The 25,963-nt window shown below is 37.3% G+C and overlaps 1 protein-coding gene across 9 annotated transcripts in view; it reads right to left on the bottom strand.

Annotated features, from left to right (window-relative positions):
• The window catches only part of PLCL1 (phospholipase C like 1 (inactive)), a 336,787-nt gene that overhangs the window by 35,119 nt on the left and 275,705 nt on the right, over window positions 1–25,963 (bottom strand). For 8 of the 9 annotated variants that reach the window (XM_025894007.2, XM_073880759.1, XM_073880765.1 and 5 more), the window contains exons 4-5: window positions 22,821–22,896; window positions 20,613–20,722 (exon numbers count right to left, since the gene is read on the bottom strand). In XM_025894007.2, coding sequence (XP_025749792.1) covers window positions 20,613–20,722; window positions 22,821–22,896 — 186 coding nt within the window. Of the gene's footprint in view, window positions 1–13,566; window positions 14,078–20,612; window positions 20,723–22,820; window positions 22,897–25,963 lie in introns of those variants that run through there. The other variant, XM_025894013.2, reaches the window with a different exon arrangement.

A 25,963-nucleotide genomic window follows, 5' to 3' on the forward strand; every position in this document is an offset into this window, starting at 1 on the left:
ACACTCCCATATCCATTCAGAGAAGTGAGCTCATGTTGCTCTGCTTTGAGTTAAAAATAAGGAAATTAGATAGATGTATCCCATCTTCTTCCTAGAGGAACGTGGAAAGAGCCTGAGTCTGAAAAACCAAAAGGGCTATAAGAAACTAGAATGAAACACTTTTGTTATCAATTTTTTCCACTTATATCATTGTAGACATCAAACTCACCCCAGCTAAAACTCACCTTGGACAAAGACTGCGTAAGAAACAACTTTTCTCTAAAGAAAGCTTTCCTGTGAGAAAAGTAAGACCTTCCATAACCTCACAAGTTGGAACCAAGTCCTCTGGTCTATGATGCATCTATTCATTAGGATCCTGCCACTTTTGAATTATTCAAAATCATTATAAAATGCAGCTTTCATCTGGAAAAAAAAATGCACCTCTGAGAGACACTAAATTTAGTTCCACTGGAGATAAAGTAGAGTGGTCTGTGCTTCCATAATCATGTCAACAGCCTAGCTTTTATCTCTACTAAACTCCTGGGCCGCACAGCTGGGATGCAGCCACCCAAGGCAGAAATCTGGACACCATGTAACCAGCCTGTTTATTGCTAAGAAGCATTACCATTCCATCTAAACTGTCCTATACTTGTTGAACAAGAGCTGTTTGAAATAATGTTTTACATTTGCAACTTTTTTTTATTACAGATGCATTAATTAGACTCCTTTTTAAAAAATTTATTGCTTTTTCTAACACTAATACAGTAATATTATCCATCATATAATTCTCTTTCTGCATCTTTTCAGCTTTAAATCACAGAAAACTCTCAAAAACCAACTTTTCAACATCCTCCTCTGTAACTACAAGCTGTCAAATAAATTTTGTGGATACACATAAACATAGAACGTTGCTGCAGATTATTATTTTAGAAGATGGGTGATTCAATTCACTTATAACTGACAATATGACTCATGACCAGATTTGATATAATAACAAATTAGCTATGATGCTAATGAGTGGTAATTAAATGAGTGAGGCAGACATTTTAGAACTCCCAAGACCAAGCTGAGGAGATGCAGCACATCTTTATTTTGATTTGTTTTATTTTCACCATTATTTTCAGATTGTTTTGGCAACCATACTCAAGTATCAAAATACAAGGCAGAGTTTTGGAACCTATGAAAAGCTAAAGATATTTACTTTCTGCTCAAATGGCACTTCCTCATGGAAGACTTCCCCAACCTCCACTGTTAGGTCAAATCCCATCACATAGCCTCATAATGCCAGGCAACTTCTCCTTCACGGCAATTACCACGGTGAAAAATTTAATATGCAGTGTGTGGTTATTAATGACTGCCTCTCTCACTAGACTGTCAGCTCCATGAGACCAGGAGAGCATGTTTTTTTCTTCATTAGTACCTTCCCAGGTATAAAGCCTAGCACCCAGTAAGGGCTTATAGATATTTACTAAATGGATGAATGTGGTTTTACTGAAACAAAACAAACAAAAAATTACAGTTTGCTAATTTATGGACTAGAAGACTCTTTTATGCTTTGCACCTTCTCATTTATAAATGTTAAAGTGGAAATAAATTAAATCAGCTTCTTGAGATGGAATAAGAAGGTCTTTATTCTGCCCTAATAAGCCTAAGAATAACAAGGTTCTAAAAAATGTGTCTGAAACACCTTTTTAAGTACCTAATCTGAGTATAAATATATCAAACTCAGCATATGAAATCCCAGAAATAGATGTTATATCTTCTAAATGTATATTCTTCACTTCATACGGCCTAATAATATTTTCTTTTATGTATAAAAATGGTATTAACACAGGATTAGAGTTGTTTTCCTATGACTAATCTATTCATTCTATCTCACCTGCCACCTTTTTCCTGGTGATAAATGGCATGCATTGTTAGGCACCTGCTTGAGATTACAGGTGAGTCTGGGGCTTGCTAGGTTGAGTGAGACTAAACCAGTTACCACTAGAATCAGACATTCAATATTAGCATCATCACTATTTTGCCCTTCCCAACTGCAGTCACCAAATATTTCCAGCATAACAAATATCATAACTACTTGCCAACATTCAAACATTATTTTTAAAACATTTAATTGGAAAAGAAATTTAAATAAATTAAAAAATAAAATGAAAATTTGAAAAATTAATATAGCCTAAAGAAGATATAAACTGGGTCAATACACAACATTCCTTTCATTAGCTATTAGGCATACTTAACCTAACAATACAAGAAATTCTTTAGGTTGTTAGGTATGTTTTTGACCAGATGGATACACAGCTAGCTGGCTAGACAGATGAACAGACAGACAAGTTATGTCTTGAGGTAGTAATTACTTATGTGGTCCTTGCTATACAATTTACTTTTTACTATAGAGCACTTAATTTATAGAGTTTAACAGATATATTACATATTTCCAGAGTAGGAGAACTCTGAATTATAAACTGAATTTAATTATCAGACCCTCTATACTGTTTTTTGAGTATTTTCATTATAGGGCAGCCTTGCAAAATGCAAGGAAGGATAAGAGATCATTCTGTTTGCAAAAGTGCCTAACAGGAAGGCAATGTTGTTAAGATGTCAATATTACCAAAAGCAATCTACATATTCAAAGGAATCCCTAGCAAAATCCCAATGACGTTTTTACAAAAATAGAAAAACCCATCCTAAAATTCAGAATTTCAAGAGACTCTGAATAGCCAAAACAATCTTGAAAAGGAAGAACAAAACTGGGAAACTCATACTTCCTGATTTTATTTTTTTAAGGTATTTATTTATTTATTTACATAATCTCTACATCCAATGCAGGGCTCAAACTCACAAATCCAAGATCAAGAGTCACACACTCTTCCACCTGAGCCAGCTAGGTGCCCCTCATATTTCCTAATTTTAAAACTTACTACAAATCTAGAGTAATCAAAACAGTGTGGTACTGGCATAAACTCAGACATATAGACCAATAGAAGAGAATAAACAGCCTAGAAAGAAACCCTCACATATATGATCAAATGATTTTTGACAAGGACACCAAGACCATTCAATGGGAAAAGGATAGTTCTTCCTGCAAATGCTGTTGGGAAAACTGGATATCCACAAGCAAAAGAATTAACTTGGACATTTACCTAGCAACATACACAAAAATTAACTCAAAATGGAAAAGACCTAAAACTATAAAAGTCTTAGGAAAAAAAAAAATAGGGCAAAGTTTCACAACATTGGATTTGGTAATGCTTTTTGGATAATACACCAAAGACACAGACAACAAAAGAAAAAATAGACAAATTAGACTTCATGAAAAATTTTCAACTTTGTGCACCAAAAAGACAATATCATCAAAGTAAGAAGCAACCCACAGAATGAGATAAATATTTGCAAGTCATATATGTGATAAATGATTAATATCCTGAATATATAGAGAATTTCTAAAACTCAACAATGGAAAAAAAAAAAAAGACAAGCAACAATCCAATTCAAAAATGGACAAAGGACTTGAATAGATATTTCTCCAAAGAAGATACACAGATGACCAATAAGCACATGAAAAAATATTCAACATCATTAATCATTAGGAAAATGCAAACCAAAAAAACTACAATGAGATACCACCTCACACCTATTGGGATGGCTACTATAAGAAAGAGAAAGAGAAAGAGGAAGAGAGGAAGAGAGGAAGAGAGGAAGGAAGGAAGGAAGGAAGGAAGGAAGGAAGGAAGGAAGGAAGAAGAAAGAAAGAAAGAAAGAAAGAAAGAAAGAAAGAAAGAAAGAAAGAAAGAAAGAAAGGAAGATAGTGGGAGGGAGGAATGAAGAAGGAGGGAGGGAGGGAAGGAAGGAAGGAAGGAAGAAGGAGAAGGGGAGAAAGAAAGAAAGAAAGAAAGAAAATAAGCATCAGTGAGGATGTGTAGAAATTGGAATTCTTGTGTACTTTTGGTGGGAATGTAAAATGGTATAGCTAATGTAGAAAACAGTATGATGGTTCCTCAAAAATATTAAATATAGACTTACCATATGATCTAACAATTCCACTTCTGGGTCCCAAAGAATTGAAAGAAATGAAAGGGTCTCAAAGAGATATTTGTACATCCATGTTTATAGCAGCATTATTCACAAAAGCTAAAACATGAGTGTCCAAGTGTCCATCAACAGATGAATGGATAAGCAAGATGTGGTATTTATAGGACTTCCAGGAAAGATGGCAGAGTAGGAAGACCCTAAGCTCACATTCTCCCATGAATACAACTAGATAATATTCACATCAGTGTAAATAAACCAGAAAAAGACCTGAAGGCTGGCAGAACAAACTCTCCCAGTTAAATATAGAGAAAAGTCTTCATCAAAGAGGGTAGGAAAGGCAGAGACGTGATCAGGAACTAAATGGAGCCTCAAGACTGTCTACAGGAGGGAGGGAAGACATGGGCATGGGTAGGAGAGAGAAACTCACACTGGGGAGCCCATAAGGGAAGATGCCCATAACATTTGCCTTTGAAAACCAGAGAAGACAAATTTCATGAGTTCTTAAATCAATGAGACTTAAAACCTAGAACTTTTAAAGATTAGCAGGCTCATAGGAAAGCTGGGAGGGCAACAGGAAACTGAGTCCCTGCCCTTAAAAAGACACCACAAAAAACAGCCCCACAGGGATATAGCACAGAAGCAGCATTTTGAAAAACGCCTAGGGTATATGGGAAAATTTGTTTACCAGTCTCAGAACATATGGTGGAGAGGCAGAGATGTTGGGAGATCTCTCCAGGAACAAAGGAGTTAGCCCTTTCCTTCCCCCACTACGCAACCTAAACACATGGCCATGTGTGGAAATCAGCATGGAGCAGGCATTCCCTACCTAACTTGCTAAGAGTGCACCCCATCCCTGCATTCCCTTGCAGACACACCCACTCCAGCCAGGTTTCTGCTCCAGGTCTCCTCCCACAACACACCAGCATGAACCTTGCTAACACTGCCACCCTGCCCCTGCATGCTTCTGTGGTTCCAACCCCTCCAATTTGCTTTTGGCTTGAGCCTATCTAAAGCAGTGCCACAAGCCTGGCAGGGAAACAGCCCCAACAAGGGCTAGCACCATTCCAAGTAATGCCTGCCCTGGGGAAAGGGAAAGATAACCACATACAACAGTCAGACTGCAGCTCAAGTAATGGGCTGGTGGTAGCTATCTGGTCTGACTGCAGGCCCCACCTACCAACAAAAGATTCTAAAGGCACAACATAGGGGAAGCACTACTGCATCTCAGGCAAATTCCTGGTCCAACTCAGCTCAAACCCAGAGTAGCCCCAGACTGGCTGTTGACAACACAAGGACAAAACTCTGCCCATAGTGGGCAAAGAGAAAAACTGCAGACAACTAGACTGAAGGAAAAAGTGGCTCAGCCACAATAGCAGGGTGCACACAACACACATGGAAGACAGCCCTGAAGTGCCAGGTTCTGGTGAACAGGGGACATTGCAGAGCTCTAAGGGGCTTCTCCATAAGGCCACTACTTTCAAGAATTGGAGACACAAGTGACTTTCCTAACACAAAGATACAGCCAGAGAGAGTTAGACAAAATGAGGAGACAGAGGAATATGTCCCAAATGAAAGAACAGGACAGTCATAGCAAGAGACTTAGGCAAAATGGAGATAAGTAATATGCCTGATAGAGAATTTAAAGTAATGTCATAAAGATACTCACTAGACTTGAGAAAAGAGTGTAGGATCTCAGTGAAACCCTCAACAAAGAGATAGAAAACATAAAAAAAAACCAGTCAGAGATGAAGAACTCAATAACTAAAATTAAAAATGCACTAGATGGAATAAATAGTAGACAAGAGGAGGCTAAAGAACAGATCAGCAACCTAGAGGTTAGAGAAATAGAAAGCTATCAAGACGAAAATGTGAGAGAGAAAAAATAATAAAAAATGGAAATAGACTTAGGGAACTCAGCGATACCATCAAACCTAATAACATTCACATTATAGGGATCCCAGAAGAAGAGAGAAAAAGGGACAGAAAATTATTCAAAGAAATGATAGCAGAAAACTTCCCAAATCTGGGAAACAGAAATCCAGATCCAGGGGGCACAGTAGCCCAACAAAATCAACCCAAGGAGGTCCACACTAAGACATACAGTAATCAAAATGGCAAAAGGTGGTGATAAAGATAGAATTAAAAAAAAAAAAAAAACAGCAAGAGAGAAGAAAATAGTTATATACAAGGGAAACCCCATAAGGCTATAAGCTGATTTTTCAGCAGAAACTTTGCAGGCCAGAAGAAAGTGACATGATATAGTCAAAGTGCTAAAGGAAAAAAACCTGCAGCCCATAATACCCTATCCAGCAAGGCTATCATTCAGAATAAAAGCAGAGATAAAGAGTTTCCCAGACAAATGAAAATTAAAGGAATTCATGAAAACTAAACCAGACCTACAAGAAATGTTAAAAGGGACTCCTTGAGTGGAAAGGAAAGACCATAAGTAGGAGTAAGAAAAGTAAGAAGCCCAAAAGCAGTGAAATTAAGTATATCTATAAAAATCAGTTAAGGGACTCACAAGATAAAAGGATGTAAAGTATGACAGCATATTATAAAAATAGATGGAGAGAAGAGTAAAGAATTAGTTCAAACTTATGTGACCATCAACTTAATATAGACTGCTATATGCATAAGATGGTATATACAAGCCAAATGGTAACCACAAATCAAAAACCAATAATAAACATTAAAAAAATAAAGGAATCCAAGTATATCACTAAAAAAAAAAAGCCAACCAATTGTGAGAGAAGAGAGCAAGAGAAGAAAGGAACAGACAAGGGGCCCCTGGGTGGCTCAGTTGGTTAAGCGACAGCCTTCGGCTCAGGTCATGATCCTGGAGTCCCGGGATCGAGTCCCACATCGGGCTCCCTGCTCATCAGGGAGTCTGCTTCTCCCTCTGACCCTCTTCCCTCTCGTGCTTTCTATCTCTCATTCTCTCTCTCTCAAGTAAATAAATAAAATATTTAAAAAAAAGAAAGGAACAGACAAGAGCTACAAAAACAACCATAAAACAAGTAACAAAATGGCAGTAAGTACATATCTAGCAATAATTATTTTGAATGTAAATGGACTAAACATTTCAATCAAAAGACATAGGATGACAGAATGAGTAAAAAGCAAAACCCATCTATATGTTGCCTACAAGAGACTCATCTGAGACCCCTTTAGACACATGCAAATTGAAAGTGAAGGGATGAGGGCACCTGGGTGGCTCAGCCAGTTAAGTGTCTGCCTTCAGCTCAGGTCATGATCCCAGGGTCCTGGGTTGGAACCCCATATCAGACTCCCTGCTTGGCAGGGAGTCTGCTTCTCTTTCTCCCTTCACCCCTCCCCATGACCATGCTCTCTCTCTCACTTGCTCTCTCTCTCAAGTAAATAAATAAAATCATAAAAAAAAAAGAGAGAAAAGAAAGTGAAGGGATGAAAAGGCATTTAGCATGCAAATGGAAGTAAAAGAAACCTTATATTGGACAAAATAGACTTTAAAACAAAGACTGTACAAGAGACAAAGAAGGACACTATATAATCATAAAGGGGAAAATTCAACAAGATCTAACAATTGTAAATATTTATGCACCCAACATGGGAGCACCCAAATACATAAAGCAGTTAACAACAAACATAAAGGAACTAATCAATAGTAATACAATAATAGTAGGTGATTTTAACATCCCACTTAGATCAATGGATAGATCATCCAAACAGAAAATCAAGAAGGAAACAGGGGCTTCAAATGACCCACGGGGCGGAGCGGGCATCTGGGTGGCTCAGTCAGTTAAGTGTCTGCCTTCAGGTCAGGTCATGATCCCAAGGTCCTGGGATCGAGCCCCACATCAGGCTCCCTGCTTAGAGGGGAGTCTGCTTCTCCCTTTGCCCCTCACCTTATTTGTGCTTTCTCAAGCTCTCTCTCTCTCACACACACACACTCTCTATCAAATAATAAATAAAATCATTTAAAAAAATGAATGACCCATTGGACCAATGGATCCAGCAGATGTATTCAGAATATTCCATCCTAAAACAGCAGAATATTCATTCTTTTCAAGTACACATGGAACATTCTCCAGAATAGATCACATACTGGATCACAAAACAAGTCTCAACAAATTCAAAAACATTAAAGTCATACCATGCATCTTTTCTGACCACACACAATGAAACTAGAATCATCCACAATGATAAAATCTGGAAGAGCACAAATACACATAGGTTAAATAACATGCTACTGAACAATAAATGAGTCAACCAAGATCAAAGAGGAAATCAAAAAATATATGGATACAAATGAAAATGAAAGCACTGTGGTCCAAAATCTTTGGGATGCAGCAAAGTAGTTCTAAGAGGGAAGTTTATAGTAATCCAGGCCTACCTAAGAAGCAAGAAAAATCTCAAATAAACAACTTAACCCTACACCTCAAGAAGCTAGAAAAAGAAGAACAAACCAAACCCAAAACCAGTAGAAAGAAGGAAAAAATAAAGATTAGAGCAGAAATAAATGAAACAGAAGTAAAAACACAATAGAATAAATTGATGAAACCAGGAGCTGGTTCTTTGAAAAGGTCAACAAAATTGATAAACCTTTAGCTAGATTCATTTAAAAAAAGAAAGAAAGAAAGAAAGAAAGAAAGAAAGAAAGAAAGAAAGAAAGAAAGAAAGAGAGAGGATGCAAATTTAAAAAATCAGAAATTAAAGAGAATAAATAATAATTGATACCACAGAAATACGAAGGATTATAAAAGAACATTATGAAAATTATATTGCCAACAAATTGGACAACCTAGAAAAAAATGAATAAATTCCTAGAAACATATAGTCTCCCAAAACTGAATCAGGAAGAAAAAGAAAATTTGAACAGATTGACTACCAGCAATGAAATTGAAGCAGTCATCAAAAATCTCCCAACTAAAAAAATCCAGGATCAGATGGCTTCACAGGTGAATTCTATGAAACATTTAAAGAGAATTCAAACCGATTCTTTTCAAACTATTCCAAAAAATAGAAGAGGAAGGAAAGCTTCCAAATTCATTCAAGAGGTCAGCATTACCCTGATACCAAAACCAGGTAAAGATACAAAAAAAAAAAAAAGAAAGAAAAGAAAAGTATAGGCCAAATCACTCATGAACATAGATAAAAAAAATTCTTTGGCAAAATATTAGCAAACCAAATCCAGCAATACCTTAAAAATAATCATTCATCACAATCAAGTGAGATTTATTCCTGAGTTGCAAGGGTGGTTCAATATCTGCAAATCAATGTGATACATCACATCAATAAAAGAAAGGATAAAAGCCATATGATCATTTCAGTAAATGCAGAAAAAGCACTTGACAAAGTACAACATCCATTCATGATAAAAAAAACAAAAACAAAAACAAAAACAAAAAAACCTCAACAAAGTAGGTTTAGAGGGAATATACCTCAACACAGTAAAGGCCATATATGAAAAACCCACAGCTAACATCACACCCAATGGTGAAAAACTGAGAGCTTTTCCCCTGTGATCAGGAACAAGAGAAAGAGGTCCACTCTCACCACTTTTATTCAACATAGTACTGGACACACTAGCCATAGCAATCAGACAACAAAAAGAAATAAAAGGCATCCAAATTCATAAGGAAGAAGTAAAACTTTCAGTATTTGCAGATGACAGGATACTATATATAGAAAACCCTAAAGACTCCATCAAAAAACTACTAGAATTGATAGAATTCAGTCAGGTCACAGGATACAAAGCCAAAATACAGAAATCCATTGCATCTCTATAAACTAAAATGAAATAGCAGAAAGAGAAATTAAGAAAACAACCCCATTTACAACTGCACCAAAAAGAATTAAATACCTAGGAATAAACTTAAGGAGGAAAAAGATCTGTACTCTGAAAACTACAAAACATTGATGAAAGAAATTGAAGATGACACAAACAAATGGAAAGATACTCCATGCTCATGGATTGGAAGAACAAATATTGTCAAAATGTTCACAGTACCCAAAGCAATCCACAGATTTAATGCAATCTCTGTGAAAATACTAACAGCAATTTTCACAGAACTAAAACACATAATCCTAAAATTTATATGAAACCAAAAAAGACCCAGACTAGCCAAAGCAATCTTGAAAAAGAAGAACAAAACTGGAGGTATCACAATTCCAGATTTCAAGACATACTACAAATCTATAGTAATCAAAACAGTATGGTAATGGCACAAAAAAAGACACAGATCAATGGAACAGAACAGAGAGCCCAGAAATAAACTCACAATTAATCTTTGACAAAGGAGGCAAGAATAGGCAGTGGGAAAAAGTCTCTTCAACAAATAATATTGGGAAAACTGCATGCAGAAGAATGAAACTGGACCACTTTCTTATATCATACACAAAAATAAACTCAAAATGGATTAAGAACCTAAATGTGAGACCTAAAACCATAAAAATCCTTGAAGACAGCACAGGCAGTCATTTCTCTGACATTGGCCATAACAACATTTTTCTAGATATGTCTCCTGAGGCAAAGAAAACAAAAGCAAAAATAAAAATAAAAAGCTCTGCACAGCAAAGGAAATAATCAACAAAACTAAAAGGCAACCTAATAAAAGGAGAAGATATTTGCAAATGATATATTCAATAAAGGGTTAATATCCAAAATATATAAAGAAGTTATATAACTCAACACACAAAAAACAAATAATCCAATTTAAAAATGGGCAGACATAAACAGACATTTCTCCAAAGAAGACACAAATGGCCAACAGATACATGAAATATACTCAACATCACTCATCATCAAGGAAATACAAATCAAAACCACAATGAGATGCCACCTCACACCTGTCAGAATGGCTAAAATCAAAAACACAGGAAACAAGTGTTGACAGGATGCAGAAAATGCATGTATCACACTGCTGGTGGGAATGCAAACAGGTGCAGCCACTGTGGAAAACAGTATGGAGTTTCCTCAAAAATTAAAAATAGAAGTACCCTATGATCCAGTAATTCCACTGGACATTTACCCAAAGAAAATGAAAACACTAATTTGAAAAGATATACACACTCTTATGTTTATTGCAGCATTATTTATAATAGCCAAATTATGGAAGCAGCCCAACCATCCATTAATAGATAAATGGATAAAGAAGATATCTCACACACACACACACACACACACACACACACACACACACACACACTGGAATATTACTCAGCCATAAATAAGAATGGAATCTTGCCATTTGCAACAACATGGATGGACCTAGAGAGTGTAATGCTAAGCAAAGTAAGTCAGTCAGAGAAAGACAAATGGCACATGATTTCACTCATATGTGGAATTTAAGAAACAAAACAAAGAAAAAAGACAAATAAAAAAACAGACTTAACAATAGAGAACAAACTGATGGTTAAGGGAGGTGGGTGGTGGGACAGGTGAAATAGGTAAAGGGGATTAAAGAATACACTTATCTTGATGAGCACTGAGTATAGAATTGTTGAATCACTATATTGTATACCTGAAACTAATATAACACTGTATGTTAACTACACTGGAATTAAAATAAAAAATAAAATAAATAAAAATAAATATATAAATAAATGTAAAATACACAAATAATGTATTTATATACAGCAGAATATTATTCAGCTATATAAAAGAAGGAATTTCTTTTTTTTAATTTTTTATTGTTATGTTAATCACCATATACTACATCATTAGTTTTTGATGCAGTGTTCCATGATTCATTGTTTGTTCATAACACCCAGTGCTCCATGCAGAACGTGCCCTCCTCAATACCCATCACCAGGCTAACCCATCCCCCCACCCCCCTCCCCTCTAGAACCCTCAGTTTGTTTTTCAGAGTCCATCATCTCTCATGGTTCGTCTCCCCCTCTGACTTACTCCCCTTCATTCTTCCTCTCCTGTTATCTTCTTTTTTTTCTTTTTTCTTAAAATATGTTGCGTTATTTGTTTCAGAAGTACAGATCTGTGATTCAACAGTCTTGCACCATTCACAGCGCTCACCGTAGCATATACCCTCCCCAATGTCTATCACCCAGCCACCCCATCCCCCCCACCCCCAACCACTCCAGTAACACTCAGTTTGTTTCCTGAGATTAAGAATTCCTCATATCAGTGAGGTCATATGATACATGTCTTTCTCTGATTGACTTATTTCACTCAGCATAACACCCTCCAGTTCCATCCACGTCGTTGCAAATGGCAAGATCTCATTCCTTTTGATGGCTGCATAATATTCCATTGTGTATATATACCACATCTTAAAAGAAGGAATTTCTGACATATATTACAACATGGCTGAGCCTTGAGGACATTATACTAAGTGAAATAAGCCAATCACAAAAAAAGACAAATACTGCATGATTCTACTTTTATGAGGTATTTAGAGTAGTCAAAATTCATAAAAACAGAAAGTAGAATGGTGTTTTTCAGGGGCTGAGTTATTTTTTTAGATCCCAAATTTCATTTTACAAGATGAGAAGAGTTGTGGGCATGGATGCTGGTGATGGTTGCACAACACTATGAATGTATTTAATACCACTGAACTGTATGCTTAAAAATAATTAAGATGGTAAAATTTATGTTCTATGTATTTTAGCACAATTTAAAAAAAATAACCTTCGGGGAACAAAAATTCCCAAAAGATGGTAAGTATAGATCATCTTACTTGGAAAGAGCGATCGGGAAGGAAAAATAATGCAACGGGGAAGATTGAGTGAGAGTCTGTGAAGTGAGAATAGAAACTGAGTGTAATTAGGGCTTCGTGGTGCCATGGGTTCAAAACAAAACAAAACAAAGGAGGGGGATTAAGACATAAAAGACAGGACGTATAAGTAGAGAGATTTACACTATTGATAGGTTTAGTGACAAAAGGATCAGTGTGTTTAAGCAATGTAATATAATTAAGCACAGAGAAAGATTGAAAATATTTTCTTCATAAAAATATTTTCTTCATAAAAATGTGAAGACCTAGAAGGACTCTAGTATCATAAAATCTGATTTCATCTTTAGGTGAGAAAGATAATCTAATTTTTTAAGATTTATTTATTTATATATTTGACAGAGAGAGAGGGAGAGAGAGCACTAGGAGGGGGAGCGGCAGAGGCAGAGGGAGAAGCACACTCCCAGGCAGAGCAGGGAGCTCGATACAGGACTCAATCCCAGGCCCCTGGGATCATGCCTGACCCAAGGGAGACATTTAACTAACTGAGCCACCCAGGCATCCCCAGATAACTAATTTTTAAAAAATTATACTAGCTGCAGATTTTTAGACTCATGTCCAACTTCCTATAGGTCTAAACTCTTAGATCATTAATTCTAAGATAAAATAGGAACTCACAGCCTAAAATGTTGTTACTTTGCATGTATTACTAGAAAGTATTTTCCTTAACTTACCAGAATCAAAAGCTCTGTGTGTGTGTGTGTGTGTGTGTGTGTGTATCTAGTCTCTTTATTCAGAATTAAAAGCTTTGTTTAAAACTCTTTGAAAGTTCACTTCTCAGGATTGGTGACTTAAGGCTCTTCAATTTTGCCTGTCAGTCTCCTTTCTTCTCAGTGAAAGCCTGAGGAATTTGCCTATAGGGACTTCACCTCTCATTTCTAAATCATTTCAGGTTTGTTATTCAAAGGAAGAAGATTCCAGGACTTCTGCTCTAAAGGCTTAGGTGCTAAAGGATGGACTGAGCATCTGAGAGGTAGAGTTGAGGGTGTAGAGGAGCGGGCTGAGGAAGGAAGAGGAAAAGGAGTATGGCCTTTGCAAAGCTCTTGCTGGTGGCCCAGCTCTAAAACTTGAAGAAGTACCTCATCAAGCTGTGCAGGCTGGCAACGTCTAAACTGAAAGCCAGTGAACAGTGTAGCTGTCCAAGAGCAACAGGAGGAGGTTGGCTGGGTTCTCAGGGTGGGTCCAGGGTCAGGCCCTCAGCTTTGGTATTTTTGTTATTTTGTTTTGCTTTCCTAATCTCAGTGGTATCTGTCCAAGGGCCCAATAACATCCAATCGCTCTAGAGTGATCAGGCCCTGGGGAGCTGATTCACACTGTCCAAGCTCATAGGAGATGCACTGGTAAAAAAAAAAAAAAAAAAAAAGAAGTTAACTGACTCATTTACAAAGAAAAATGTGACTTCCAGGCAGATAGGACTAGTTATGTCACTTGGTCAATCCATTCCATCTGCACCAAAAAAAAGTATACTTGGGAAACCAAGTTGAGAACAGAGTTCCTGGTGAACGTAGTGTCAGAATAGGAGAACTGGTGGTCCAAAGCTACACTCTTTCAATGTACCTTTCTGCACTGTAGGAATACACTGCCAAGGTGATTGGAATTTTCATGTTATCTGGACAGGACACTTATTCCTATAAGATAATAAATATAAAGCATTCAGTATAATACTTGACACATAGAAAGCACTCAGTTAATATATCATTATCATGATGCTATCAATATGCTGACAGTAGAGGATAGTGGGCTGACAGCATGGTCTCTGCATTTAGATCCTTGCTCCATCGCTCAATATCCATCTGCCAATGGAAATGTTACTTAACGTCTCCAGCTTCAGTTTTTTTAATCTCTGAAATGGGTGTAGTAACAGCAAATTTACAGGGTTACCCTTAAAATTACTTAAGATGTTGTGTGAAAATCACTTAACTGCCTATTGTAATCCGTGAATACCAATTATTAATAATAAATATTAATAATAAAAATAATAATAATAACAATTATACAGCACTTTTTATATGCTGGACACATATATATGTATTAACTCATTTAGTCCTCACATAACCCTATGAGGTGGGTGTAGTTGAGGAACTTCATTATAGTCACCAAAATCTGTTCCCTCTCCTTGAGGAAGAATACACCAGCCCCACTCCATTGAAGTCAGATTTGACCATGTGCCTTGCTTTGGCCAGTCAAATGTAAATAGAAGGAACATATGACATTACTTAACAGAAGTGTTTAAAACCAATCTGTGCTTCCCTACCTCTAAGGATTGTAGAAGCATTAGACAGCTCCTATTACGCTGAGTTCCTAAGTGATACTCGCTGTGTACATCTTATGACAGACATACAGTGCAAACAAGAAATAAACTATTGTTTTAAGCCACTGATGTTTTCAGATTTTTGTTTCCACAGCACAATCTATGCCAAATGACTCAAAGGCACAGAAGCAAAAGGAGATTTTTCCAAGGCCACACAGCTAGAAAGTGTCTGGCTTTAGAGTCTATATTCTTAACTACTTTGCTTTACGTTTCTTAACAATTCATAGTAATACCAATATGAAGAACAGTTTATTATTAATACATTGTTATCATTGGGGGTCTGTTTCTCCAGACTTCATAAATTGCTCTTCTTTTCTGAAAGAGTTGCCTCAGGAGGAAAGCTAACCTTTCTTCAGCTTCTACTGCAACCAGCAGCTGCCAGAAACACCATTGAAGAAGTTCTCCATAGACAACATAGAGGACACTGGACATGTTCCTTCTTGATGTAACCTCAGAGCAGTCTCCAGGGGCACAGTCACTATGGCTGCCAGAAGATCCAGATTTGATAAACACACACACAGAGTCACAAAGAGTGCTTTAAAATGTCTATGGTCATTCAGTTGAGGGTGACCCCATTTTTGCTGTCATTCAGTCTTTCAGAGATGAATGTCTCTCCTCATACCTCTTTTCTTAATAACACATCATCTTGTTTCCCTTCTCCTATCTCTCAACAATGAGCAAAGACTTCAAGTGGGTTTGCAGGCTCTGTTAGAAAGCATATTACCACACTGACATCCATTTAATTTCCCTTAGGCAGCAAGATTCCCCAGAGATGTGAGAGTCTGAAATTTGGGGACCAAGTAAGAGAATCTGCCTGCATTAGCAACACAAGTACCCAAGGAGAAGTGAAAAGCTTCAGCCTCAGCTCTTCCCAAGGAAAATGAAAATGTTGCCAAGAAAAAAGCAGAAGCAGAGGCTTAAACAGTAATAAAAAGCTAAAAAGTTAGGCAGAAAAGGATGTCATACCTACTGAATATAAATCTATAAAAGAAACCTGTTTTTTGTGTTGTTTTTTTTAATGGCACACACTGGAATGCATTAAATTACAAGCTGGAAATCTCTCTAGGGAAAGAATAAGTACGTATCAATTAATAGAAGTGTTCATTGATGAAGTAATGGTTCATTCATAATTTATTTAACACATGTCATTCAACTAGTAATAAATGACATTTATGAACAAATAAGAGGCTAGCCACTTCCTAATTTTTTTATTCCTTTTTAAGATCTAGTGACCACTACCTTCATGACTTTTCCTTTATTTTAAAATCTTTACTAGTTATATTTTTTCAATATTATTTTTATTTGTCTCTACTTGACACATCTCCAGCCTGCTGAAATTGGTATTTTCATCAAATTCTTAAAATGTAAAGATAATGGAATTTAGTTCCTTAAAATAGCCAACAGGCCAAGTTAGAAAACTATATACTGGGAAAGCTCACTAAAAATGCTACTTGTGAGTTCTTTCTAATTTCAGTTTTGTAGGTGTAACTGCCTTACAATGAAGATCTTTTTATACTTGAGGAGTCAAGTCACTCTGAATGGAGTCCAAGACTTTAAATGAATTCCACTTTATAACACATTGTGTTTTATCAGCGACACAGTATAAATTCATATCTCTCTTCCAAAAGATCTTCAGAACTCTGATGAGTGAAACACTTCCAAAATTAATAACAATTTCCTACAATAGGTTAAGCAAGTGAAGTTGTAGCATCTCTTTCTGGAAGACTTAAAGAACAGGGAAAATTCCCATTGTAAGATTTTAATATTATGTTAATAACCAAATAAAATTCATTTCTGAAGGACAGCATGGAGAAAAGACAGATGGGAGGAACTCTTAATGTGTGAGGGTAGGATGAAATAGAGCTATCTTCGTCCAATGATTATCTGGAAAATATACTGAAGACTGAGTCATTGAGACATGTTTCATCATACCACTCCAAATAAACACAATGGCTATTTAAGGAGTTTGAGTTTGTGCTCAGCAATGAAAGAAAAAGAAAAAGATAGGAGGAAAATGTTATAGTTGACTATTGGCATATGGCTTAAGTGTGGGGAAATGCAAAAGATCTGCTAAGCAAGTCCCCTACTCTGAACTCATGCATGGTGCTAAAATATGAATGGAAGAAAAAAAAAAAAAAACATGGATAGGAGCTTCTAGGACCATCTTGATTTCAGCCTTTTTGCTGGATCCTAAGTCCTCATCTCTGGCTTGGAAAATTTGGACACTAAGTATAATTCATATTCATTATATTATAGAGCTATTCATCTTTGTCTCTGCAAGTTTTTCTCTAGCTTCCCTGTCATTTATTAATATCAGATCAATGTAATACTGAATTGTAGGAAACATAAACTAAAGAATTTATTTTTTTAGTTTCAGCTCAATTTGCTTTAAAGCCAGTGCCCCTTTCCACCATTCCTTGCTCCAACCCACCATTTCCCTAGGGGCACATTTGTCATTTTTTCTAGCTTCTCTATTACTTGTTGGAAAGTATATTGGAATTAAATATGTTTAGCTACATGAACCCACATATTCAACCAATATTAATGAATCCTCACTCCCTTCCCATAAATAGTGGAGAGTACTTATATAAATTGTATATAAGGAAACACTTTCAGTTGGCAATGTGCAATTTTATAGTGAGCCCTGCCATATCCTAGTAATTGAGTGATTATGTCTTACAAGTTTGGTTATTACTCATTCAACCAGTTGTAAGCAACATAAATTGAATCTAGAAAACTTAAGAAAAAATATATTTATTGGAAGATGTTAGGAGCTTGGAAAATCAACAGGAAGGCTAGAGAACAAAGCAGGAACTAAGAACTTCACATTCAAGATATAAAAAACAAAGGGAGAGTCTTAGAAGGATCTTCTCAGAGCGGCATCATTAGACTAAACAGTCTCCAAAAGAGCCCATCTTCTGTCCCTCAGCTAAAAATTAAAATTCCAGGGGCACATGGGTGGCTCAGTTGGTTAAGCATCCAACTCTTGATTTCAGCTCAGGTCATGATCTCAGGGTCATGAGATCAAGCCCCATGTCGGGCTCCACACCAGGCATGGAGCCTGCTTAAGATTCTCTCTCTCCCTCTCACTCTGCCCCTGTCCTCCCTCTCTCTATCTCTCAAAAAAAAAAAAAAAAGTCAAATTACAAGAAGGTCATTTGTTCAGCACTTGTGGAAAGAGCACCTGATTAACAAGCCCACGAAATTCAATAAGGGAAAGGAAATATTAAAAGTTTGGAAAAATTCACTATTCTTATTTAAGTTCCTAGCACTCAAGCTGAAATATCAGCAGCTAGTACGTGAGCTATAATCATAGAATACTGGTCATGTTTCAAAAGGTCTGTCTTAGAATGACATGTACAGCGTTTACTTTGCCCCATCTAGCAATTTGCCTCTGTCACTAAACCAAACCAACACAGAAACCAACCTCAGAAAACAGTGAATGGCCTTAAGTCATAGGTTAATAAAGAAACAAGAAATTATATCTCAATTTAAAAATTAACTTGAAAATTTATTAAGTATATTAAGAAACAACGACAACAAACTTGTTCCTCCAATGGTCATCCTCACTTGGCAAAAGTAATAGTGTATATGGCTGTATATAGAGAGTGTCTAGTTTTATACACTGTGACTTAGGTATTTTGTATGTATTACCTCATTTAATTCTCACCAAACCCTGGGTATTAATATTATTGTCAGCCCTCAGAGGGATTCTATACCTTGGCTAAAGCCTCACAGCTATCAGGTGATCGCCCCCTTGACATAGGCTGACTAGACTCAGTCAAATGGGTTGAGTTTTACAGGATGCAGGAGGACCATGGGCATGAGTTGAAATCTCAGCTTTGCCACTTACTAGTTGAAGGCAAGAAATTTAAACCTCACTAAGCCTTGATTTCCTCATCCATGAGACAGGGAGAGTCACACCAGGGTCAGCATGAGTCACTGCAAGGTCAGCCCATTGTTGCAAAGAGGAAAGGGGAAATGTATATAAACTACTTAGCCATGAAAGCTTGTCACATATTAAGTACTGAGTAAGTGATGGCTATTTTTAGTTATATGTCTGTGTCCCTTTGCAGACTAGTCCTCGAGACTCAGGTATTACTCTTTTGATATTTGTATCCATAGCACCTTTCTCAGTGATTGGCACATTAACAAGCCCACATAAATATCTGCTGACCAGGAAGTATTTGTATTGGCATGCACACTGCCATGTTGTACTCTAATGTTAGAAAATAAGCTCCTCCTTATATTAACGCTCCTCCCTGCTCATTAAGCAAATGATGCCTGTTTTCCACCACCCGACTCCCTGGCCTCAGACTTTAAATCATGAGGTCAGGGACAGTACGTCTTCTGTTCTGTGGATCCTCAATGCCTAGCACAGAGCCCCGTACATAGTGGGAGATTAACAAATATTTGTGAACTGAACTTATAATAAACATTTGTAATATATCTTTCAGTTCACCTAGCACTTTCACATAAACATATTTCTCAGCAGAGCAAGTTCAACATATCTCTTTGGCGCCAGACTGCCTGGGTTCAAACTCCATCTCCATCATTTACTAGCAGAGTAGTCTTGGGTAATATACCTAAGTTTTTAATGTCTCCATTTTCTCACCTGTAAAATGAGAATAATAATTGTATTGGGGGGCACCTGGGTGGCTCAGCTGGTTAAGTGTCTGCCTTCGGCTCAGGTCACGATCCCAGGGTCCTGGGATTGAGCTGGCATTGGGCTCCCTGCTCAGTGGGGAGTCTGCTTCTCCCTCTCCCTTTGCCCCTTCCCCCAACATCGTGCGTGTGTGTGTGTGTGTGTGTGCTCTCTCTCTCAAACAAATAAAATCTTTAAAAAATAATAATAGTAGTATTGAGTTGTTGTATGTATTAAAATGTTAATTTATATAAAGCTTGTAAAACAGTATGTGGCACACAGTAGGTGTTCTTTAAACTTCAGCAATGATTAATTTTGTTTGTGGCTGTTTTCCTCCCACCACACTGTCAGGAATAAATTATTCCAACTGCCTAAATTATCTTTCCTTTCACATAAGAAAATATGAAAAGTGGCATCTTTATTTCAAATCCTAAAATCAATTTTCAGAAGAGCAAATCATAATCTCAAGAAACTGACTTCCAAAGCTATTTGCAAAAATAAATGTATTTATAGAGACTGTTCTTAAAATAAAATAATCCTAAATGGCTCAAGATACTCTGTAGTTGAAAGCTCTTCCAATCACTCATGCTGGATCCTTGTCCCACAACATTTGGCTTTATTCTTTCCACAAACAAGAACAGCTATATTGACTTGAGCAGAAGCGTTCATGTAAGTAAAACACCGAGTGGTGGAATTAGGTCACGCTGTCCTCTGTCTCCACCACAAACCTCATTTGCCCTATTATGGCAAAAAGTATGTCAATTTCCCCAACACTTTGAGCATGAACCTGGTGATTAGGCCACACATTACTTAAAAATTCCAATCATTGCATTCAACCACTGATGCCTCTCTACACATTGGAGAGAGGAGCAGGAGAAAAATAAAGGCAAAGAGGGCACCTGGGAATTTCATTTACCTTCAATACTGTAATGTTCCAAGCAAAGCTCTCAGTTGCCTTGTTGAGTTTTCTTCCCTTCAGGCCTTCTTTCGCCCCTAGATTATGAAGTTCCTCGTGGAATTCCATCCCTTTGATAAAAAAGAACATATAAGAATTCTTAGTATAAATTTCAGAAAAATGGGCATTTATTATGAAAAAAATCCCATTCCTGTTCTTTCCTCTATAATTTTGAAAACCCTGAATCAAATGCTCCTTCCTATTCAGTTCATCCCCACCAATGGCTATCCTTAGGGGCAAACTAACAATAACCAATGCATTAGACCAAATTACATTTAAACAGCCAGGAGCCACCAGATAAAGACATAAGAAGGAGGTTAAGAACCAAATTCTTCCAATAGGTTACATGTGTCTTGTTGCTCTTCTACCTGGTTTTTATGTGAAATGGTGTAATGTGTGACAGTGTGACCAGTAAACCATATGTGATAGTTGCACTTCTTTTACTTTTCCTTATAAACTATCCATATGGTTTGACAGTAAACCCTGGAGTCCATATGGATAACAACATTAATCAATAAATGTTGAGTCAAAATAAAAAGATATTTTATAAATAGCGTTCCTGGAAACAACTAAATACTGCAGATTTGGTAATGGCCTTAAAAGTTATTTTTAGCTCAACCATTTCTCAAGCTTGACTACTATAAAAGATATCACCATCCTCAGAGACGGGAATCACACTTTCTTCTGGACAGCTTATGCCATCTTTGGAAAGCTATGACTGATATCAAGCCAAAGTCTCTCTCCCTGGAATCTTTACTCCTTGGTGCTAGCTAGACCCAGACCAGCTAAATCTAATCTCTTTTCCACTGTGCAGCCCTTTAAATATTTGAAGGACACTCAGTAAATTCCACTAGAGCCTTTTCTCCTCCAGATTAAACATTCTAGCATGTTTCAGCTTTACTATAAATGTCTCTTCTTTAAAGATGACATCCAGGCAGAGTATCTGCATCACACAGCTTCCTGGAGTTGAGCTTGTAGGGACCTGCACCCAGGAATATCATATTCAAAGTGGGCTTGAAGCAGCCCACACAGGGTAGGGATTTACCACCACCCTTCTTGTTCTAGTTACTCTACTTTTACTAAGGCAGCTAAAAACCACGTTAACCTTTCTGGTGTTAATATCACAAATATAGCACATGGTAAGAGCATGATGGTGGGGTTGGGCTTACAGTCTGGCTCTACCACTTATTAGCTACATAAGCATGAGCAAGACCTTGAAACTCTCTGCAATCCAGTTTCCTCATTAGTGAAATGGTGATAACAACAGAGTTTACCCCCAGGGATTGTGGGTGCAGATTAAATGAGTCAATACATATAAAGCTCTCAAAGTAGTATCCAGCATAAAAGAGCATTATATAAGTACTGGTATTATTTTTGTGCTTTCTGTCAACAGAAACATTTAAGCCTGTGGACCAGCCAGCGAAGAGCACCATTTTTAAGGTCTAGTCTGGGTTCAGAGGTCAGCTCCACCCTGTGTTAACATGGAATCTTGAATGATTCACTCAATCTCTCAGAATCTCAGATGCCTCATCTATAAATTGGATACTTGCAGAGTTGTCATAAGGACTAAGTAACAGTGTGTGTGCACAGTATATCATATGCAAATATATCAAGCAATCGTCATTATTGTCATCTTCCTCATCATAATCATTATGCATGGGAATCAAGGAAAATATAAATCCAAGAAAGATAAAAGTACAGGGTGTGTAAGAAGGTGAATATAAATAAATAGAGGGGTGCCCTCACAGATATGTGACCCATCCCATCCTTAAAGAAAGAACAAATCTAAAATAGTGATTAATACATGAGGCAAAAGCCTAGAAGATTAATAGGATTATGGCTGAAATTATAAAAATGAGGTGGTTCTTAAGGGACAATGTGTAGTAAAGGGTTTTGACAGACTTCCAAACCACAAAAGTAGATTCAGAACCCCTCACCTCTCTAGACATCTTCAGATACTACCCCCCCATATACACACAACCCACCTACTGTCACCTCAGTTTCTTCTGTACTAAACAAAGACTTAAGTTTAAACTCAAAAGTATAGCTAAACTATGGCACAAAATATTTTAATTTTAAGAGCAAAAACAGAAACTTTAAAAACCACCAAGTTTCTAAACTTGGTTTCTAAAGTTTCTAAACAAAATGGGGCAGAAGTAGGGGGATTACCTGCTTTCTGACACTGCACAATCTTTTCCTGGACTGTATCTGCCATTTCTATGAGAAACCGGCTCTCTTGAATCATCTGTCACAAAAGAAACATAAAAAGGTGATTGTTAGAACTCCTTAAACTGTTCCATTGGAAGGACAACATACAGAGAGATGCACCTTATGCTGGCAGTAATGGGGAACCATGGCCTTAAGCACAAGAAATGGAATATGGAAGGATAATGTCTGCTCCAACCCCCATCCACTCTAGCTCTAGCTAGAGTCGCCTACCTTATAATTACTTCAGCCATGTAACATGCTTGGCACACCAGAGATGCCAAATAAACAACTATTAAATAAATGTATACACATTCTTTAAGTCCCAGATCACATTCATGAACACCTCTTTTCCACCCCCTCACTCCAAAAGTTACTGCAACATCAAGGCATGTGATACTGGAACAACAGCAACAAGAATCAGAATAGGAAATCACCTAGCCGTGAGCTAGACAACTGAACACATCAATGAGGTTAGCAGCTTGGATTTGGGTGGTCCAAAGATGGTGGAGGTCGGGTCCTCCCTCTAAAAGGGCTCCAGCTCCGCTGGCAAGAATGAGGAATGGGTCAGATTTCAGAGCCACCAATTCAACAGAGGTTGTAGGCAATAACACTGAAATGGTTGTCCCTGCCCTTTACATTTGGGTAGAAAAGAAAAATGTCCAAGAAATAATTAATATACTAAATGAAGTAGGGGAAATAAGACAACTGTTGGAGAGATGGAGAAAAGAAAAATCTGTACTTGAAGAAGAGGGAAGATAATCGGTATAGAAGTTGTAATCAGGATGACAAGGGATTGGGGCCCTTTTGAAGAAGTGACTGAAGAAAGGCAACCATTAGGCAAACTAACGCTTCTTGAATTTCCAGCCACTTTTTTTTTTATTTTTTATTGTTATGTTAATCACCATATATTACATAATTTGTTTTGGTGTAGTGTTCCATGATTCATTGTTTGTTCATAACACCCAGTGCTCCATGCAGAATGTGCCCTCTTTAATACCCATCACCAGGCTAACCCATCCCCCTACCCTCCTCCCCTCTAGAAATCTCAGTTTGTTTTTCAGAGTCCATCATCTCTCCTGGTTCGTCTCCCCCTCTGACTTACTCCCCTTCATTCTTCCTCTCCTGCTATCTTCTTCTTTTTCTTTTTTTTTTTCTCAAAATATGTTGCGTTATTTGTTTCAGAAGTACAGATCTGTGATTCAACAGTCTTACACAATTCACAGCACTCACCGTAGCACATATCTTCCCCAATGTCTATCACCCAGCCACCCCATCCCTCCCACCCCCGACCACTCCAGCAACCCTCAGTTTGTTCCTGAGATTAAGAATTCCTCATATCAGTGAGGTCATATGATACATGTCTTTCTCTGATTGACTTATTTCACTCAGCATAACACCCTCCAGTTCCATCCATGTCGTTGCAAATGGCAAGATCTCATTCCTTTTGATGGCTGCATAATATTCCATTGTGTATATATACCACATCTTCTTTATCCATTCATCTGTCGATGGGCATCTTGGCTCTTTCCACAGTTTGGCTATTGTGGACATTGCTGCTATAAACATTGGGTGCACGTACCCCTTCGGGTCCCTACATTTGTATCTTTGGGGTAAATACCCAGTAGTGCAATTGCTGGATCGAATGGTAGCTCTAATTTCAACTGTTTGAGGAACCTCCATACTGTTTTCCAGAGGGGTTGCACCAGCTTGCATTCCCACCAACAGTGTAGGAGGGTTCCCCTTTCTCCACATCCCCGCCAACATCTGTCGTTCCCTGACTTGTTAATTTTAGCTATTCTGACGGGTGTGAGGTGGTATCTCATTGAGGTTTTGATTTGGATTTCCCTGATGCCGAGCGATGTTGAGCACTTTTTCATGTGCCTGTTGGCCGTTTGGATGTCTTCTTTGGAAAAATGTCTGTTCATGTCTTCTGCCCATTTCTTGATTGGATTATTTGTTCTTTGGGTGTTGAGTTTGATAAGTTCTTTATCGATTTTGGATACTAGCCCTTTATCTGATATGTCATTTGCAAATATTTTCTCCCATTCTGTCGGTTGTCTTTTGGTTTTGTGGACTGTTTCTTTTGCTGTGCAAAAGCTTTTTATCTTGATGAAATCCCAATAGTTCATTTTTGCCCTGGCTTCCTGTGCCTTTGGTGATGTTTCTAGGAAGAAGTTGCTGCGGCTGAGGTCGAAGAGGTTGCTACCTGTGTTCTCCTTTAGGATTTGGATGGACTCCTGTCTCACGTTTAGGTCTTTCAACCATTTGGAGTCTATTTTTGTGTGTGGTGTAAGGAAATGGTCCAGTTTTATTCTCCAGCCACTCTTGTACTCTCAGTAAGTATTGTCCCATTTCACCTGGCTATTCTATGTTTTGTCTGTCTGAATATTCTGAAGGAAATTCAAGGCAGAATCCAAAGTGGACATAAAGTGTTGGATAAGACATTTTTCATAATTAAATGCTGTTGAACAGATTGCAGTCTTGTACAATCACTGATAAATATAAAGTGGTTTATGATTACAAATTTTTAAGTAGAAAAGAATATTGAATCACAATTTTTAATGCCTAACAACTCTATAAAGGTAAAATTATATAATTCACTTATTTAATAATTATCTACTGAGCAAACACTATATGTAAGCACTGTAGTAAGTACAAGGGGTGTGATGCATTAAGGAGCAAAACAGACACTCTTCTATCTCCATGGAGCTCAGAGTCTAGCAGGGAAGTCTACTCAAAAGGATGAATGAAATATGATAATTCAACAAACCAAATTGAATTACTCATATTTTCTGCCTAAAGTGGCAGTTTAAAGTAAGTTATTTGGAGGGTTAAATTGACGATCAAAACCATTAAAGTAGATACCCAAGAAGGTCTAGACTGAGTCACATATTTTAACTGAATTAATGCTTTCAACTCCCAAGAGGAAGTGGAAAGTTAGTGAATAACAATTTACTAAATGCCTAACAGTAACCTGACTTACTGCAGCTTCCAAATCAATGAAACTCACAAGCAGAGAAAGATTTAATATGAGGCCCATCTGATTTAGTCTTTTCTAAGCTTAGCATCCATGCATGCAACATCAATTGAGTTTTATTATAATT

The sequence above is a fragment of the Callorhinus ursinus genome, unplaced genomic scaffold (genome assembly GCF_003265705.2).
Source record: "Callorhinus ursinus isolate GAN/ISIS: 27379988/994484 unplaced genomic scaffold, GSC_fseal_2.0 scaffold2, whole genome shotgun sequence".
NCBI classification, from domain to species: domain Eukaryota; kingdom Metazoa; phylum Chordata; class Mammalia; order Carnivora; family Otariidae; genus Callorhinus; species Callorhinus ursinus.